Here is an 18,125-nt window from a genome sequence, read left to right as displayed (position 1 = left end):
TCCTAATTTTCCAAGAGCTTTCATTATAAATAGGCATTGAAATAATCATGCTTCTCCTTCTCCCTTAGTCCATTAACGTGGTACGTAAGTAGTGATGGTTCTTGCCACAGACTCTCCCTAGTTTCTGGGATAAACCTCTCTCCTTATAATATAGTTGGCCTGGTATTTCATTTAGGTTCTATATGCCCTTGATTCAAAGTGATACCTATAATGTTTGTATCTGTATAATTCATATCTGGTTTTAGTATAAAGATTTTACAATAAATTGTAAAACAAATGGGACAGCTTTCCCTATCCTCCTATTTTCTGAAGCAAGTGGTAAATGTAGGAATTATATGATCCATGAAGTTTCGTATAGCTTACCCATAAAACCATCTAGGTCTAAGGCTTTAGTCAATTACCACTTAATCACTAATTACTATTAGTGGTTAATGGTGTATTCAAGGTCTACTTATCTCTTATTACAGCAATTTTGGCATTTATATTTTTCTAGAAATATATCTACTTCATCAAGGTTTCAAACTGATATATAGTTGTTTATAATAGTTTATTATTTTCAATCTGTTACATCTGTAGTCTTTTTTCCATTCTGTATTTTATTTTCATTTTTTCTATTTTTAAATGATCCCTCCTGCCAAAGGTTTTGCCAATTGTATTAGCCTTTTCAGAGGACTAGCTTTTGTCGTTGGTGTTAAGCATTCATTCTCTTTCCTCTTTTTTATTTTAAAAATACTGTTCATTTTCATCTTTATATTATTTCCTTATTTCTTTAATTTAAATCAGTTGCTCTTTTATGTTTTTAGAGTTGAATTTCTTGAATCTTAGAGTTGTATCATTTATTTTCAACGTTTCTTGTTTTATGATAAGTGCAAAGCTATACATCCCCCAAGTTTTTAACATGTTTTCACTGTTATTCTGCTCTCAGTTTTTTTCTATTCCATGACTTCCATTTAATAACTTTTTAAAATAGTAATGTTTTAAAATATCTAGACATGAGACTTTGATAGCTATGTATTTATTATTGTTTTCTAATAATAATTTCATTTCTTTGTGGTCTGAACAGTTTGCGGGATGTCAGTTCATCGGAATATATGGATAATTCCTTTTTGGCCTAGTACATGATTAATCTCCTTGACTAGTCCATGGGTGATCGAGTTATTAATCATGTCCTTCTAATGTACTTTATCCTTGCTTGTCTGCTTCATTTATCACTTCCAGAAAGGGACGTATTAAAAATTTCCAAGCCCAACTGTTGGTGTATCTACTTCCTCATGTCAGTTGTTGATTTATATTTCAAGTTTATATCACACAGTACATATATGTCCATGGTTATTATAGCCTAATTACTGCCCTTTACAAGCACGTAACATCCTTCTCTGTCTTTATGATACATTTGAGTTATATTCTGTTTTTGGCCTAATATGTAAATTTCTACCTCAGCTTTCTTTTGTTTCAAAATTGCCCAGTTGTATCTTTTTCCATCCTATTTTCAACCTTTTTGAGTCCATGTTACCTCATGTCATTTAATATTCACCTAATCCCTTATGAGCCCCATTTTACAGATAAGGAAACCAAGGCTCAGGGAGGTCACATGACTTAATCGCCAGCTCGTAGTGCTAGAGCTGAGACCCAGACCCAGGTCTGTCTGACCGCAAAGTCTGTGCTTTTCCACTCTGCCCACTCACTTCTCTGAAGAAAACCTTACATAGCACCCTACTTCCCCCTTTTATAGAAAGTCTGGCTCAGTAGAAGATTGCCCTCATGCCATGCTTCACAGCTTACAAAGGGCACTCCATAAACACTTTCATCTGATACTCCTAATACTCTATAAGGTGAACAGCAAAGATGTAATTATGCTTATTATACAAATGAGGAGAGGCTCAGAGACTAGTTAATACTTGCCAAGATTACCCAGGTGACCAGAATCCAGATCTCACCTATATGTGATTTGAGCCCAACCATAAAATCTTTTTCTCATCAATTTCTCCTCCCCTTCCTTCACCTGAAATGTCAGCATTTGAAGTCCATTCTTAGTGTTTTTCTTACCTATTCCTTGTGTATTTAAAATCCCATCTCTCTAAGCCTTGGTTTTCTCATGTACAAGATGGGTACAGTACTGCCAACTTCACAGTTCCTGAGAAGAGTAAATGCATGTCAGGTGCTCAGTACCCTTCCTGGCTCAGAATAAGTGCTCCAGAATAACTGCTGCTGGAAATTGTACAGACCCTGACTACTTTGACCTCAGGTACCTGCAAGAAGAGGTCATGGGCGTGTGGTCCAGTTCTGCCTGACCCAAAGCCCAACAAATTCTCTGCTGAGTTTCCGAGAGCACTTCGAGAGACACCACTACCAGGGGAGAAGAGAGAATGAGGAAAGGAAAGAACACAGCGGAAGTGGTTGAGGCTCAAGAAGGAACACGGTTGTTGTTTCCCTGGCCTCCACTGACTGCCCAAGGGATCTGTGGCCCAGACAAAGACAGCCACAGATAGGCTGGGCCCAGTGCCTGCCAGGCGCCAGGTTAAACTCTGTCCAATAGGGCACTCCACAGTGAAGCCTGGCAAAGGGACCCAATCAGAGCCACTGTCTTCTGTCTTTCCTCACTAAGCAAACAAAAAGAGGCTGAAAAATGAGTGGCTAACCACCAGACTGAGTCCTAAAATCACTGAACTTTTGTTTCAATTCCCAGTGAGTCTGGGAGGCTCTGGGACAAGCTAGGAGGGGCTACCCCACACCAACTGGCAAGGCAAAGAGATAGACTCCGCAGTGATTCTCAGTCTTTGTGTCCAAAAATACCACCTCAGCAAAATGAAGATTCTTGGCCTGGCCTGGTGGCTCATGCCTGTAATCCTAGCACTCTGGGAGACCAAGGCAGGAGGATCACTTGAGGTCAGGAGTGAGAGACCAGCTTGAGCAAGAGCAAGACCCTGTCTCTACTAAGAATAGAAAAAATTAGCCAAGTGTGGTGGCATATGCCTGTAGTCCCAGCTACTGGGGAGGTTGGGGCAGGAGGATTGCTTGGGCCCAGGAGTTTCAGGTTACAGTGAGCTATGATGATGCCACGGCACTCTGGCCTGGGCAACAGAGTGAGGCTGTCTGGGGGTTTAAAAAAAAAAAAAAAAAAAGCAGATTCTTGGTCAGAGCCCAGAGATTTTTTATTTTTTTTTTTTTTGAGACAGAGTCTCACTCTTTTGCCCGGGCTAGAGTGCCATGGCGTTAGCCTAGCTCATAGCAACCTCTGACTCCTGGGCTCAAGCGATCCTCCTGCCTCAGCCTCCCGAGTAAGTAGCTGGGACTACAGGCACGTGCCACCATGCCCGGCTAATTTTTTCTATATATTTTTAGTTGTCCAGATAATTTCTTTCTATTTTTAGTAGAGACGGGGTCTCGCTCTTGCTCAGGCTGGTCTCGAACTCCTGAGCTCAAACAATCTGCCCACCTCGGCCTCCCAGAGTGCTAGGATTACAGGTGTGAGCCACCGCGCCCGGCCTAAGGCCCAGAGATTTTGATCCAGGAGGATTGGGGCAGGGGCCTGGAAACCTGCATGTATACCAAGCTCCTGGATGGTTCTGAGCTTGGTGGAGGGTGCAGAAGAATGAATAGACAGGGCCCCCCAGGCTGGAGGGCCGCTCAGGCCCTAGAAGAAGGTAGCCCCTCTGCCCCCAGGGGTTCCTGACTAGGCTGCAAAGTCACAGCCTGGGTCTCCAGCTGTCACTCCTGGGAGAATACTGCTTTGTCACCAAATTCTCACCAGCAGCCTATGTGCCTGAATTCCTTCACAAAGAGAACTCTTCCACAAAGAACAAGTAGAGGGGAGAGCTAGAAGGCAAAAAGCAATTACAATATTATGATTTTTCCTGGCTCTGGGAACTGTTCTTCCCCTAACAGGTGAGCCACCCCCAACCGCTAACCTGCTTTCTGTAGCCAGGCAGGAGGAGAGAGTGCAGCCGGGGGGTCAGAGGAGCAGGGTTCTGCTCCTAACTTCTTTAGCCTCAGGTTTCTCACTAATTGATAAGTGAGGCTGTTACTTCCTGTTCTGCCAAGATTCACAATCAAGCGGGATAATGGACATGAATCTCCTTCTAAATGGTTTAGTGCTGGACACAAATTCAGCGCTCTAGTAATGTTCATCCTCGCAGAAACATGTACACTATCCCGACTGATGTATTACAGGTGGGAACATTTCCCTGAGCAGGCTTGGAAAATTGAAAAAATGCCCAGGCACATGGTCAAGTCACCAGCATCTCAGATCTCTGCTACTTTCCCTGCACAACCTCTCAGAGAAGTTTCAATAGTTTACAGCCCCCGCCCGCATCCAAGGCCTCCCTAAGCTAATGCGCTTCCTGATGCTGTTAGTGTACTCGGGGCAAAGCCTTCCAGGCACAGTGAGCTAATATTTTAATGACAGCATTTTCAGACATTGTCAAGGGGGTGGTGGCAATGAGAACTGAGAGAGGAGATACAGACTACACAGGAAACTCAAGTCTAAGTCAGAATTCCACGCTAGCAGAGGCCACAAAGAAGCCCACATCCATGCTCCACCTTTAGGTGGTGACACCTGTGCTTTATTTCTTAAACCCTTTAGGAAAACGATTCCACAGCAGTGAGGAAATAGAGCCAGAGTGATGGCTACCTCCCATCAGGGCCAAGGCCTTGGTGGGGCCCACAGAGATGGGTCTGGGGTTGGGGTAGGAGTCCTTGGCAGGAGCTTTTGGCCACCAGACCCTCTCTCAGGAGGCAGGCGGAATGGGGGACTTCACTTAAAGGGCCTCCCTGTCACGAGGTGGATTCTGCCAACTCCCTCTCATAGGGATAGTAGTTCCTCCCATGGGAGCAGCCACTAACACGCACAAGAGATGCAGAGAGACACTCGCGGATACAGAGGTATGTAGATAAACACGCAGATACACACTCACACAGACATACACACACTCAGAACTATATAGATACATCCACAGAATCACACATACAAATACACACACTGTTTCCTAAAAAAGTCTCATGGCTCTTCCCTGCTCCAAAGGGCATCCTTACACACACACACACACACACACACACACCCCAGAACCTCATCATGTCCCCATGCTCAGACAGGAGAGGAGACCCACTCACTCTGGGTATCCTATAGCACTTTCCTACAGAAGGGGCCACTGGACTTCAGGCTGGTTCCTGTCTTCCTGAGATAGGCCACTGCTCTGTGGGAGCCCAGTCAGTGGTTCCTGCTTTACTCACTTTTCTCCTGATGCACACAACCTTGTGTCCCTTTTTTTTCTCTCTTCAAGGGAAGCAAACCTTTAACCATGAAAACTGCTTTTAAATCTTCCCACTCTTCTGCTTTAAATTACCCTGCTAAAAGTGCTTTAAGTGAAATAATTGCTTGGCCGACTTGAAATTCTGTCGAACACCATTCTCTAATCCACGGGCTCCGTGACACCACACCCTGTCGGAGGACTGGCCTAATCAGCGGACCCAGCAGCAGAACCGAGCCGATGAAGCTCCACAGGCGGTCATCAGTGGTGGGAACACTAATCCCCAGAGCCTGGCACCCTTTGCTAAGGAATGAGGGCTCAGAGCAGAGGGGGCTGGCCCTGAGCTGTCCACAGAGCAGGTTTTTAAAGGGGACCTGAGTGATAATGGTAAGTTGCAAGACAGTTCCATGATCCAGTTAGGTTTGGTGAAGCCCGAGGTTAAAAAAACTTCTCTTGCTTGTCAAACTAGTAAAGGTCCAAAAAAGATAATGTTCAATATTGATAAGGCCACAGTGAAGTGGGGGAAAGTATCTTTAAAATGTTCATAAGCTTTGATATACTGGTTTACTTCTAGGAATCTATACTAAGGAAATTGAGAAATGTGGACTTGGGTTTGCACAGCAGACATTCACTGTAATGTTCATTCGACAGATCTTTACTGAGTGCTTACTATGCACTGGGCACTGAGCTAGGAACTAAGGGTGCAGAGACGTGCAAACAACATGCTTTACCTTAAAAGAACATTGTCTGTTAAAAAAAAAATCAGACATAAAAATAGGTAGGTGCTTCCAAATCACAGTAGAGTCCATAAAAAAATAGGTGGGTGCAGACCAGTATGGGAGGCTCAGGGCTCTGTGAGAGCCCGGGGAGAAGGGTCCTGGGGTGGGGGGTGCCTGAGCTTGGACTTGACAGATGAGTAATGGGATCTGGACGGGCGGATCAGAAGGAAAATTCCAGACAGATATAGGAAACACTGCTCCCTCAGCTAGCACACAAATAGGAGAACTTGGAAATAACCGAAATAATCAATGTTAGAGAAATGGTTAAGCAACTTATGGTATATTCATATTAAGGGTACCACAGTCCTTAAAGACGTTTTTAGAGAATGTTTGTAATATAAGGATAAGGACATGAAAAATAAGAAGGAAAAAAAGGGGAAAAAGAGTATTAGTTATTTTAGAAATTGTTTTCCTGTACCTTCTACATAAAGGAAGCACACCCAAATACAATAATGCAACTCTGGGTGGAGGGACTGTAAATGCTTATTCAAATTTTAACATTTAGGCCATTTTCAAATATTCTGCAGTGGGAATACCTTTACTTTTATAACCAGTAAAACCAGATTTTTAACCAGTTTATAACCAGTTATGTTAAAAAAGTAAATACAAAATAGGCAAAGGAATGGAGGTGATTACGATCTTGAAACACCTGGGGTCTTGTAAGAAAAAAATGTTGCTTTGACCCTTTAATAGTTCCCAAGGAGGCAGAAAAACATCTTAAATCCCTCTTCAGTATTTGCAGTAGAGGAGGAGGAGGAGGAGGAAGAAGGAAATCACTTGCCTCAAGCACACGTGAACACTGTGTGCTACAAGCTCCGGGTTCCCAGAGATTGAGAAAGCCCTGGAACTCTGCTGGCAGGACTCTGAATGGAGGGGGAGGGGGAGGGAGGAGGAAGAAGGCAGTCTGAGGCCTCCACTCCCATATGTAGCTGTGCTGTGTCCCTCACGGGTCCTCGGGGGCAGCTCACACCTCCCAGAGGCCCCCCCAGTGTCACTGGGGACATTCCCACAGAAGTGCCGTCTCTGCCTGCTACCAAGGCTCAGGGCCAGGAGCTGAGGGAAGCCGGTGATCAGCTCTCCACACCTTTCCTCCCACTGGAGAGGGGGCTGCAGCTGAGGAGGACAGGGGCTGTCCCCACTCTTGGCCCTGATCCTCTCCCACCATGTGACCTCCCAATTACTCGGACACCTGGCTTGCAGAAAAGGCTGCCCTGGACACTCCTGTCCCAGGAAGATTCAGCCCCTCGTAAAGAAGCAATGGGTAGTCTCACGTGAGCTTAGGTATCATAAGTGCTGTCCCAGGAGCTGCTCACCCTAAGATGAGATGATGGACTCAACTGACCAAACCTGTGAAAACCTTGGGCCCAGAGTCCCCCAGTCCCCACCACAGCCAGCAACACTACAGCACCCCTTCCTCCAAGAAGGCTGCCTGGGCTACTTCCTGCCTGGGTTAGATCCCTCCCCCATGCTTCCTCAGCACCTTGGCCAGCCACCTCCCAGGACTGATCACACTGTATCAGAAAAGGCTGTTTTTGTGAGTCTGAATCTCCATCTAGCTCATGGGCAAGGGCCACGTGTCACTGACATCTGTGGCCCTGCCTACAGCACTGTGCCTCACACACTGCAGGCCCTTTATAAATGTTTGCTGACTGAGTACAGTAATGAATACATAGATGCCTGAGATCCCTGTGTTGGGCTTGGAGGAAAGAAGGCCCACACTCTGTCACTAGTATTGCTCAACCTGGCCCCTGGGGACAATAAGTCCATGGACCATCATTAAGACATAGGGCAGAAACCCAAGGGGCATGACTAAAACCTGTCTGCCTCTTCCTTCCTGAGGACAGGCCTGACTCCAAGCCCATCTGAATAACTTCACAGGGCCACAGGGACAATAAGTCCCCCAAATTCCAACCAGTCCTGGCATTTAAAACTAGGCACCATGACATTGGCTCCAAGGATTAAGCCTTGTGATCTCATTTAAGAGTGCCAGCCTAGCTCAGAGCGTCAGTGCATTTACTTCCTCTAATTAACAGACGTATCCGTACAGGACAGACCTCGGAGTGCCTGGGTCCTAGCATGATTGCTGCTGCACCCACAGAAAGAGTGTCAAATCTCAGCACCAGGAAAGCAAAGCACTCAGCCCTGGTTGTCTCCTGAATGGCTGGCAGGGATGTCTGGAGGGGACAGTCCCGAGGGCCGCTGCCATGAGCCTCAGGGTGCCCATCACTATGTGTGCATGGTTCACCTTTCCCTGGTGCTCACCTCGCTGGCATCCCCAGAGCACACCCAGTTAGATGAGGGCAGGCAGGAAAGGCTGGGGAATGGGTCCTGTGGGTGTGTGGCCCCAGAGAAAAGCTGACTTGGGGCTGGTTAATGATGGCAGGTTCCTGCAGCTAAAAAGACTTTAGAGCATCTCCAAAAACTATTTTCAGAGAGAAATCAGAGGCTGGGAGAGGGGAGGAGATCTTCTCAAGATCCCCCAGTGAATGAGCATCAGACTCTAAGCCCGTACCTCCCCCCACATCAGACCACCCCCCAGCAGATACACAGGGTTAAGTGTCCCTAACAAAGCTGCCAACTAATTGCTACCAGCTGATAGGAGAGCAAGCCCAGCTAGAAACCACAGACAAAATGCCAAGTTTCCCGACAGCTCTTTGTCTCTCTACCCTGCCTCGGGCTATTTTCCTACCACTCGCTCTCATACCCCAAACACATCCAACCTGACCTGGAACCAGGTGCGGCTTTCACCAAACTTCCCTCCTCACACCAGCCCAGCCATGGCAGGGGCAAAATAAATATATGATAAACAAACCAGGCATCCAATTGGTACACTGACCAACAACGCAGTGAATAACTGGAAACTGCACGGCTCAGTGAAGGGCTGACCAGGGCACAAATCCGGGCATGAGGCTGCAGAGCTTCAAACAGGGGCCCACGCCCTGGGACGTGGTCAGGGGACAGCGGCAGCAAAGGTTACCCCAAGAAGGGCCTTGAGGAGCTCAGAGCACACAGGATGGGCTCTGAAGGTTGGAAGGGAAGCGCCAGTGGGGCAGCACAGCTGGGATTCCGGGAACCCATGGGAGCAGGCCCCAGGAAGAGCCAGGGCCAGGATGGAGGTTCACTGAGCGCTCTGCACGTCCCTCCCACTCGCTCCACTCCTTGACAGCCATCCAGCGCCCAAAAAGACGAGGTTGCCCCAGGGGCACCAGGTCATTAATTTCATATTAGGTAGAGTTAGGAGGCTTGGACATTTGAGGAGCATAAAGTGACAGTCCCCACCAAGCGCATACTTGTGTCTGGCTCTGTACAAGCAGCTTCTCAAACATTCAACTCATCACAACCAGTTTTAGTGATGGCTTTAGTGGCTGACCAGGGCCTACAGCTAAATGAGGAATATCGAGGGCTTCCTGCATGTCCCTGTGCTGAACACAGTCCCCACTGCTGACAAGGGCAGCTGATTGAGGCGGCTCTTAATGCCTCTAAAAATACATCTAAACACTGTGTCAGAGGAGCGTCCTCATGCAGTCCTGCAGCCTCTGCTCTGTTTGCTCTGCTCAAGGGTGAGCAGCAGGGGTCACCTGCCTCCTCCATGTGGTCGGGCCATATTCCCAAGATCCCCAAGGGGATCCACTGCTTCTGTACTAATGGCCACTTTTAAAGCCCAAGAATTCTTCCTTCGAGCTATGTCATCCATAAAAGGGAACATAGGGGAGGACTGTCGGCAGTTTGACTAGAAATCAGACATCAGGGCTGAGATGGCTTTAAAAGACCATCCAACACAACCTCCTTTTACAGGTTGACAACTGAGGTTCGGCAAGGGAAAGCAATTTCTATGATCACCTGAAGCAGCTTGTAGCAACGTGTTGAGGAGTTTAAGACCAGGCAAGAAAGATATGCACGACTGAGGGCTGACAATGGCAGCTGTGGCCTTGCAGAGGACAGTGATGGCATCTCCATTCCAGCTCTGCCTGGCCTCAGCCTCCACCCCTTCATGGGGACTTGGTGCAAATTAGAAAAAGCTGCAGGTGGGCTGGACAGTCATCCCCACTCACTGGGGGCTTGGGAACAGGGAACAACATGCGCAACTGTGCAAGGCAGGCCAGAGTGTGGCAGCACAGAGGCCCTCGGATGCACAACTTTTCTTCAATCCCCCCCATTATTGATTTGCCATCTGTTAACTTATAATAATACTTCTTGATACCCAAGGAGGTCACAAACCATCATTCCTTCCTCCCTGTAAAGAAATCAGTTCTCAAAAGAGGGAAGGCAGGCTAAAAGGTCAGCAGGTAATGATAAAGTTAGCCATTCATCCATGCTCCAAAATCCTGGGCAAGGGTTGCGCTGCCCCCACCACACCCAGAGCCGGCCTCTCTCTGCCTTCATAAAGAGCATGTTCCTGGGGGGCAGAGAGGAATGGAGGAGAGTATTCAACCAAGTAGGCTCCAGGTTTTCCACATCATCCCTGGGCTTGGAAACTTTCATGAGGCGAGTCGAAAAGCCCACACTTGCATCTAGTTATATGCTCTTCCAGGTGTTCACACAGGTAACCAGCCTCCCCAGACCTGCTTCTCATTCTAGAATCCCAGTCACAGTAATGGGCACCCAGCTCCCCAAGCCAGAAAGTTCCCTGGAAGACCCCTGGGTCCCTCCCACACTCCCCCTCTAGAGGCCACCAGGCACCTAGAGTCCCACTCCCACACATCTCTCACCTCTCTTCATGGACCCCATTACTGCCATCTTGGCTCAAATCATTTTCCCAACTGATCTCTCTCCTACAGCCTTACTTGTCCCTCCCATGCTGCTTTCTGAAGGGCCTTTCAGAACCTTGCACAGGCTCCTTGCAGCCTTCAGAATCGAGGCCAACCTCCATCAAGCCTGTCTCGGCCTGGCCCTGTCCATCAGCTCCTACCACACACTTTAGCCAGGCCAAGCCAGGCCTCATACAGGGGCCAGGCCATGCCTCCGTGCTGTGCCCACAGCCTCCCTCAGCCTGGAATCCCTCTGCAGCAGCAATGCCTCAATCCAACGGGTCATCCAGGCTCTGACCCTGCAAACTGGCCAGATAGCCAGCCAGGGGAGTCTGAAGAATGCAGGCTGAGGCCAGACTCTTCCAAGGAGGCAGGAGGCTGTGGTTTGGGAACTCCAATATGGAAACCAGGTAGGATGTCCTCTACCCCAGGCCTTCGACCTGACTCAGCCCTGTTGAGACTCCTGCCTCCGACTTCCCCAGGACCTCTATGGCAATTACCTGTTATGCATCTGTCTCCTGCCTAAGACTGCCCTCTTGGTAGGAGAGACACCATTACCTTCCTCTGTGTGTCCCTATGCCAAACTGAGTCAGGCACGGGGTACAGATTGTGAAAACCCAGGAGGTGCCTTCTTGTGTTCAGGCTGAGCTCCCTGTTGGCTAGGTCATGTTGCTCCTGGGGTCCCTTTCCCCATCAGAGGCCAGAACTGTTTCTATGGTGTGGGAGGGGGGCGGGTGTCGATGCCCCTAGAGGATCTGATTCTTGGCCCAATCAAAGAAATGCTGCCTTTGCATACTGCTAAGTGTCTAGAGGCTTCCCTAATACAAGAAGGGGAGAAAAGGAGGGCTGTTACTTGGCGAGGTCTCACAGGCTCACCCTCATGGGCTGAGGTCACCATGGGGTCACAACAGAGGTCTGACAGGCAGCCTGGGCTCCCTCAACAGTGAGCAAGGGATGTGGACAGGTCAGGCATGTTCTCTGGGTGCACATCTTTCAGAATCAGAAGTCCTCATAGAACCACCAGGATGGGAAGGTCTGGGGGAGTCAGGACCCATCTGCTACCCCTATGGCTGCTATCATAGGAAAGTGATCATATGCTTTTTCATTGTGTACCCTTATCAGTAAAAATCTTTGGCCCCCTCATCCCCAATATATTAATATGGAAACCTATTTACAAAGCTTTACTTTATTAAGTCTAATGGGCTGAATTGTGAGCCTCCTCCCAATTCACATACTGAAGTGCTAATCTGCAGTGTCTCAGAATGTGACTGTATTTGGGGATAAGGTGTTTAAAGAGATAATTAAGTTAAAATGAGGTCATTAGGGTGGGCCCCAATCCAATAATGAGATTAGGACACAGACACACACACAGAAGGAAGACCATGCGAAGACAGGAAGAAGACGGCCATTTGCAAGCAAGGAAAGGGGCCTCAGAAGACCCCGACTTCTGGGCCCCAGAAATGAGAGGAAAAAAATGTTGTTTAAGCCACCCAGCCTGTGGTACTTTGTTATGGCAGCCTGAGCAGACTCTTACAGTAAGGCTTAATTTCCCTTTTATTTTTGTTAAAATAAATGGGCCTAATATTTTCTTCTCACACCCTACTTTGAAGACTACGATCGTCAGGAACCTGTGGCCCAGCTGGATTTAAGAGTACAGGCCACAGGCTAGAGAAAACGAGGGTTCTGGTAGCCTCTGGACACCCCACTTCTCGTGGGCCTGAGTGTTATCTGGAAGAAATCTGAGAAGCCAGAGCCCCCAGTTCCAGAGGGACAGCACAGGTTTGTCCAGACCAACCCTCGGACCAAAAACCCCTCTTGCCAGTGTTTCCCGAACTCACCTAACAGTGAGAATCGCCCGGGCTGCCTTGGCCCTACCCTGGGACTTGTACCATGGGGCCCAGAACTGTTTTGTTAAGTGAGCCAGGCGATTCTCGGGACAGAAGCGTTGGAGAGACCGTAGTCCCGGCCATTCCACACCAGGAGGCCGGCGTGCAGCTGCAGCGCGCGTGCTACTGTGCGTGCGCGCGAGAGTGCGCGCGTCCCGGCAGGCAGGGCGGGGAGCCCGTGGCCCTGCGCAGTCGGCCTCCTACCCCGCACTCCCACCTGCAGCCCGCGGAGCCCGCCCCGCTCTCGCCTCCCCCGGCCGGGCCTCTGCTGAGCGAAACTAGGGTCCGCGGTTTCTGCCGGTGCTGCATTTGTCCATCTACGTTTTGCGTCCTGCGTTCGTTCTTTGAATCAACAAGCAGGTGGAAGAAATGACTTCTGTTTCCCTCACAAGTAACTTTGCAAATTCCCACACGCCCTTGTTTTTCTCCTGGGTGTGGCCCGCCGTTGACTTTTCCCTCCGGCTCTGGGCCCTTAACTGAAACCCAGGTTCCCCGCTCCCACCGCAGCCGCACCGGAGGTGGGCGTGAGGATGAGGGACGCGGCAGCAATGGGACGGCCGCCGACCCCAGGGCCTGCATGCGGGGCACGGTGGGGAACCCGGTGTGCGGGTCGCGGAACTCCCGCCCTCCCTCGGGTTTGCGCGCCCCAGATCCCCGGCTGACTGCAGGTTCCTCCTGAACCTCGAAAGGCGTCTGCCCCACCTCCGACCCCCGCCGAGCTCGGCTCACCCAGGCTGGCAGGTGCTGGCCCCGCAGCTCGCGGCTGATGAACTGGCGTTCGTTGTCCAGGAATTCGAAGGCGGCCGCCAGGCGCCCGAGCTTCCCGAGGCGGTTCCTGCGCCACCACATCCACAGCAGGGCCCCGAGCAGCAACCAGGTTATGCTGAGCCCCAGGTAGCCGGCTAGGTAGACAGGCCCCAGGTAGAACAGCACGCGCGCCACGAAGGTATAGAGCTCGGGCAGCAGCTGGCTGGACAGGCGCAGCTCCGGGCCCGGCGCGCGCTGGGTTCCCTGGGCACCAGGGGCGCGGGGCTCCTCCGCTTGCATCGCGCCGCTGCCGTCTTGCCTTTCCCAAGAGCTTCACCCGAGCTCGAGGCCGCGAACTTTAACGCCCAAGCACATCTGTCCTCCAAGCTCGAGGACTGGTCGCCGCGCCACCCCTGCCCTGCTGGGACTCGCCGGCGCCGTCTCAGCGCTCGGAGCTCAGGTGCTCCGAGGCGTCCAGGAGCGCGTCGTCCGCGGCAGGCTGAGCCGCTCTGCGTGGCCCCGGCGCTCGGCTCGAGGCAGAGCCCGCAGCTCGGGAAGTCTCCGCCCCATGGGCGGGCCCAGGTGCAAGGGGGCGGAGTCATGCCGCGGGCCTGGCTCCCGCCTGGCTCCGAACACAAACCTGCCAGCCAGGCGCCTTCAGACCCCAGCGCCCCGCGCAGGCGTCAGCAGCAATGGCACGGTCGCCACTGGCGGTGGACCAAGTGCTGCCACAGGCGGTTTATGACTAACCGAGGCATGTGTACAAGTGACTTATCATGGATGAGCGTCGCCTAAAACCTGTTTCCTACATCCAGTCTGCAATATGCAATCTAGTCTCAGCTGGGCATTCGAGGCCCTCAACAGACGAGCTCAGCTGGGCCTCCCAGGCCCCAGTCCCTGCATCGGGGCCCTCTAACTGGCCCCTAGAACCTGCAGCACTGCCCCCTCCTCTGGCATCTGTAAAGCTTAGACCTAGCCCCTGGCCTGGCCTAGCCTATCCCAACTCAGGCCCTCCTCCAACCCTCTCCGCACCCCCCAAAACCCTCTGTCTCGCTCTCCCCACCCTCTCTGTGGGGTGTCAGTTTGGATCTTCATTCCCTGAGTCATCAGATCAGGAGCTTCTGGGGGCCTGTCTGTCCTGCTCATTTATGGGGCACCTAGCAAGGGCAAGTGACCCGTGAATGAAAAGAGAAATGAAGAACCAGCTCTGAGGTGCTTGGGAGTCAGTGGTGAAGCCCATGGTTTCAATCTAACCCTTTCTTAATGATCAGAGCAAATGGAGATCCAAATCTCTAAGTTCAGGTAGTAAATCATCTTGTGGATGGCATATATTTTAGGTGGCCACATGACAGGGCTCACATCACTTACTGGGGTGTGATTTTGGCGTTGACAAGTGTACTGGGATGATTCTATACACTTTCAACAGTTTTATTGAAAGGCTGGACCAGATGGACAGCACTCAAAAGACAGTTGTTTTCTCTTTCTCTGTCCCTTCAGGTATCTCTCAATCTTTCCCTTCTTTCTCCTGGATAAAATTACTGCTGCAATGAGTTTTTTCAATAATGGGTGTGTTCCTGGTGATGATCAGAATGTTAGGACCCTCCTCTATTTTCAGCTCCCAGCCGAAACAGAGGCTGAATGCCCCAAGCTTAATGTCCTGTTGCACTGGCATCCCCAGTGTGGCCTGAGAAATCAACATAAGGAATGCTGCTCACTGGAGTTCGTTTTGGAGAGTCACCTGTACACAGTCCTGTTAAAGGCTGAGTAGTTCCGCAGATAGAAAGCTATTAAACTTTGTTTAAACCCAGTGTTTCCCAAATTATTTGACCACAGAACTCTTTCCTCAAAACGCTTCTCCAACCAGGTCAGCAGAAGCTAAAGAAATGAGAATGTATGATAAGGATACAGGCAGTCTCCTGGAACTTAAGACAGAACGCGGCTAGCTCTCAGGGTGGAGGATCCGGAAGTTAACTGTCAGAACTCTGCTCCTCATCCTTGTTTCTCCCTGCTGACCTGCCTCCTATGCCTCTCTGGCTGAGTGCAGAGCACAGCACCTTCCTCCAGCATCTGGGGTTGCAGGGCACAGGTCTCACCAGCCTGGAGAGACTGCCTTGACCCTTCCCCTGTTCCAATTCCAAATTCCTTAGAGAGAGGAACCACCTGTATCTACCGTCCCCTTCCCTCTTCACACGCACCAGGTCCACGCCTCATCCCCCACCTGGGTTAGTGTGTTGGGGGAGCATTACCAGAGAAAGGAAGGTTGTTGGTTTGTGAACTGGATGGACACCCACAAAGACAGATGCGCAGCATGAGACCTACTGACATCCTGCAGACGTCGCTGCCCACCAGCTGCATTGCCTTTTCTGTTCTTTGAACATATCAGGCTCATTTGTCTCAAGGCTTTTGTACTTGCTGTTCTCTCTACCTGAGCTGTTCCTCCTCTAATTCTTCCGAAGTACATTAGGATGATTTGATTTTTTTACCGTCTCTAATCCTTATTTATAATGCTGTTAAATTACTGTCATAAATTAATATATGAGAACATGGAGAATATGGCATCTAGAACTTCATACCCCACCTGAGGTCGAACCTGTACCTAGAACACTGGAGCCTTTATTTCCCTTGGCGTTGTCAGGCTCAGCCTCTTGGTGGACTGTTATCCTGGTTCTTTGGCTCCTTGCTTGGAAAATTCACAAGCAGGGCCTGTGTGACAGAGTGACCACAGACAGGAAGCAATTCCACACAAACAGCTTTTATTACATAAAAGAAGGGAGCTATAGAAGCGAGAGTACATCCCAGAGAGGAACGGGTCAGTCTCCACAAGTGGAGAAAGACGTCGAGGACGCCCAGGTGGTTTCCTTTTATTAGCTTGGTCCAGGGGCGGGCTTGTTGAAGGTGTGGATGTTACCAGACGATTGATATACATGATTTACAGGTGTTCTTATAACAAAGCCGCAGCTCCACAGGTGTGTGTGCCTCAAATCCTCCAAGTTCCTGCTCTTTGTGGTTGTTAGCTGCATTTTTCTGCAGTCCCTTCCCCAGCTTCTCTGCCCCTAGGAACCGCCGTCCTGGCCTGTATCTGCCACTTGCAGATTTGGCCCCTGCCTGACATTCCCGTGAGAGAATGGAGCCTGAAAATCTTTGGGGCTTGAGGCTGAAGGTCCGTCTTCTGTAGCTGCTTGGAGCTAAACAGCTCTTCAGGCTCCATGACCTCTTTTAAGAGCTACAGGTGGATGTTACTGTGCCCTTATCTGGTGGCTCCATGGGTGGCAGTATTATCTTGTTCAGATGTGGGGTGAAATCCCCGAGCTAGCATACATTTCACGTGGAACGGTTGAAGCCTTGAAGGCACACAAGAAGGTTGAAAATGCATGAGCCAAATATTAATAGAAGGACAATAACCACTAAAGGTCCCAGGAATATTAGCAACCAGGTCATACTTGGTAATAGTGAAGAAAAGTAGTTGTAGTAAGAGGAAGAAAAATGAAATCATAATGAAAATATGAAAATTTGGGCGCTTGAGAATAGGCAAGCACAGAATTATTCCTTTGTGGAACAATGTATCTAATATGCAGAGGATTCCAGCAAAGGCTAACATAAGAAAGATCAGGAAATATATGGAGAGATTATTTACTATCTATGGTGGCATAGCCCATGAGGTTTAATTATTTTACCTTTTTGAAGAGAATCTTTAATCCCTCAGTTGGTTCACACTCGTAGGTATCTGTGATTTCAGCATCCCTTGCTGGTGTCTGGGCTCTGAGCGTCCACCTGTTTAGCTCTCACCCAGCTCATGGGTGTGCACCCAGCTCGTCTACTCCCCTCCTGTGGGGGTAGACAACAAGACCTGAAACGGGCCCTTCCACCTGGCCCTGACTGATGGGTAGGGTCTCTTTCTTTCCAATCTTTAAGGAGGATCCAGTCCCCCGGTTGTGTGGGGGACGTGATTTTCCCTTCCTGGGGACCAGTCAGGACTTGTTGCCCATAGTCCAGCAATGCCTGTTGTACTTTCTATGATGTGTTTTAGAAGATAACTAGCCTCTACACATTCCCTGATAACTTGTTCTTGGAACGGTCGGCCACATAAGATTTCGAAAGGACTGAGTTTCAGCGTCCCTCTGGGGAGTCCTTTTTAGAGTTTGGTTGGTTCTCTCAACCTTGCCAGATGCCTGAAGCAGCCAGGAGGTAAGTGGTAATCTACTCCTAAGGCAGTTGTCAGTCCCTGGGTTATTTTGGATGTGAATGCAGATGCACTATCACCCTGAAGCCTCAAGGGAAGACCAAAGCGAGATACGATCTCTCAACAATACTTTACATACCTCTGCGGCCCTTTCTGTACGGGTTGGGTACACCTCAAACCATCCTGAGAAGGTGTCTACCAATACCAAAAGATATTTGAAACCTCTGCACTGATTCATCACAGTCAAAATCCGGTTGCCTGTCTTCCTCTGGGTACCCGCCTCGCCGCTGTTTCAGCTCTAGCACCCAAGGCAGGTGAGCTCCCCCTGGTGGGTTATTTTGCATACACAGGTAGCACAAAGCAGTAACTTACTCGACCAATTTGTCTAATCCTTGGATAATCACCATTTTTCCTAAAAGGATCTTTAAAGACTTGGCTCCCACATGGAAGGCTTGGTGGAGCTAGAGACCACCTTTTGAGAAGTATTAGAAGGGAGGAAGGGCTTTCCCTCTCGCTCCCACCATCCCATGGAGTAAAGG

General features: G+C 49.6%; 1 protein-coding gene across 1 annotated transcript in view; it reads right to left on the bottom strand.

Annotated features, from left to right (window-relative positions):
• ESYT3 (extended synaptotagmin-like protein 3) overlaps window positions 1-13,706 on the bottom strand; it is a 41,197-nt gene extending 27,491 nt beyond the window's left edge. Inside the window, exon 1 of the mRNA XM_012663854.1 lies at window positions 13,389-13,706. Coding sequence (XP_012519308.1) covers window positions 13,389-13,706 — 318 coding nt within the window. The remainder of the gene's footprint in view (window positions 1-13,388) is intronic.
• Window positions 13,707-18,125: the final 4,419 nt, after the last annotated feature.

The sequence above is a fragment of the Propithecus coquereli genome, unplaced genomic scaffold (genome assembly GCF_000956105.1).
Source record: "Propithecus coquereli isolate 6110/MARCELLA unplaced genomic scaffold, Pcoq_1.0 Scaffold12, whole genome shotgun sequence".
Classification (NCBI taxonomy): Eukaryota; Metazoa; Chordata; class Mammalia; order Primates; family Indriidae; genus Propithecus; species Propithecus coquereli.
This window is presented reverse-complemented; position numbering and strand designations above follow the sequence as displayed.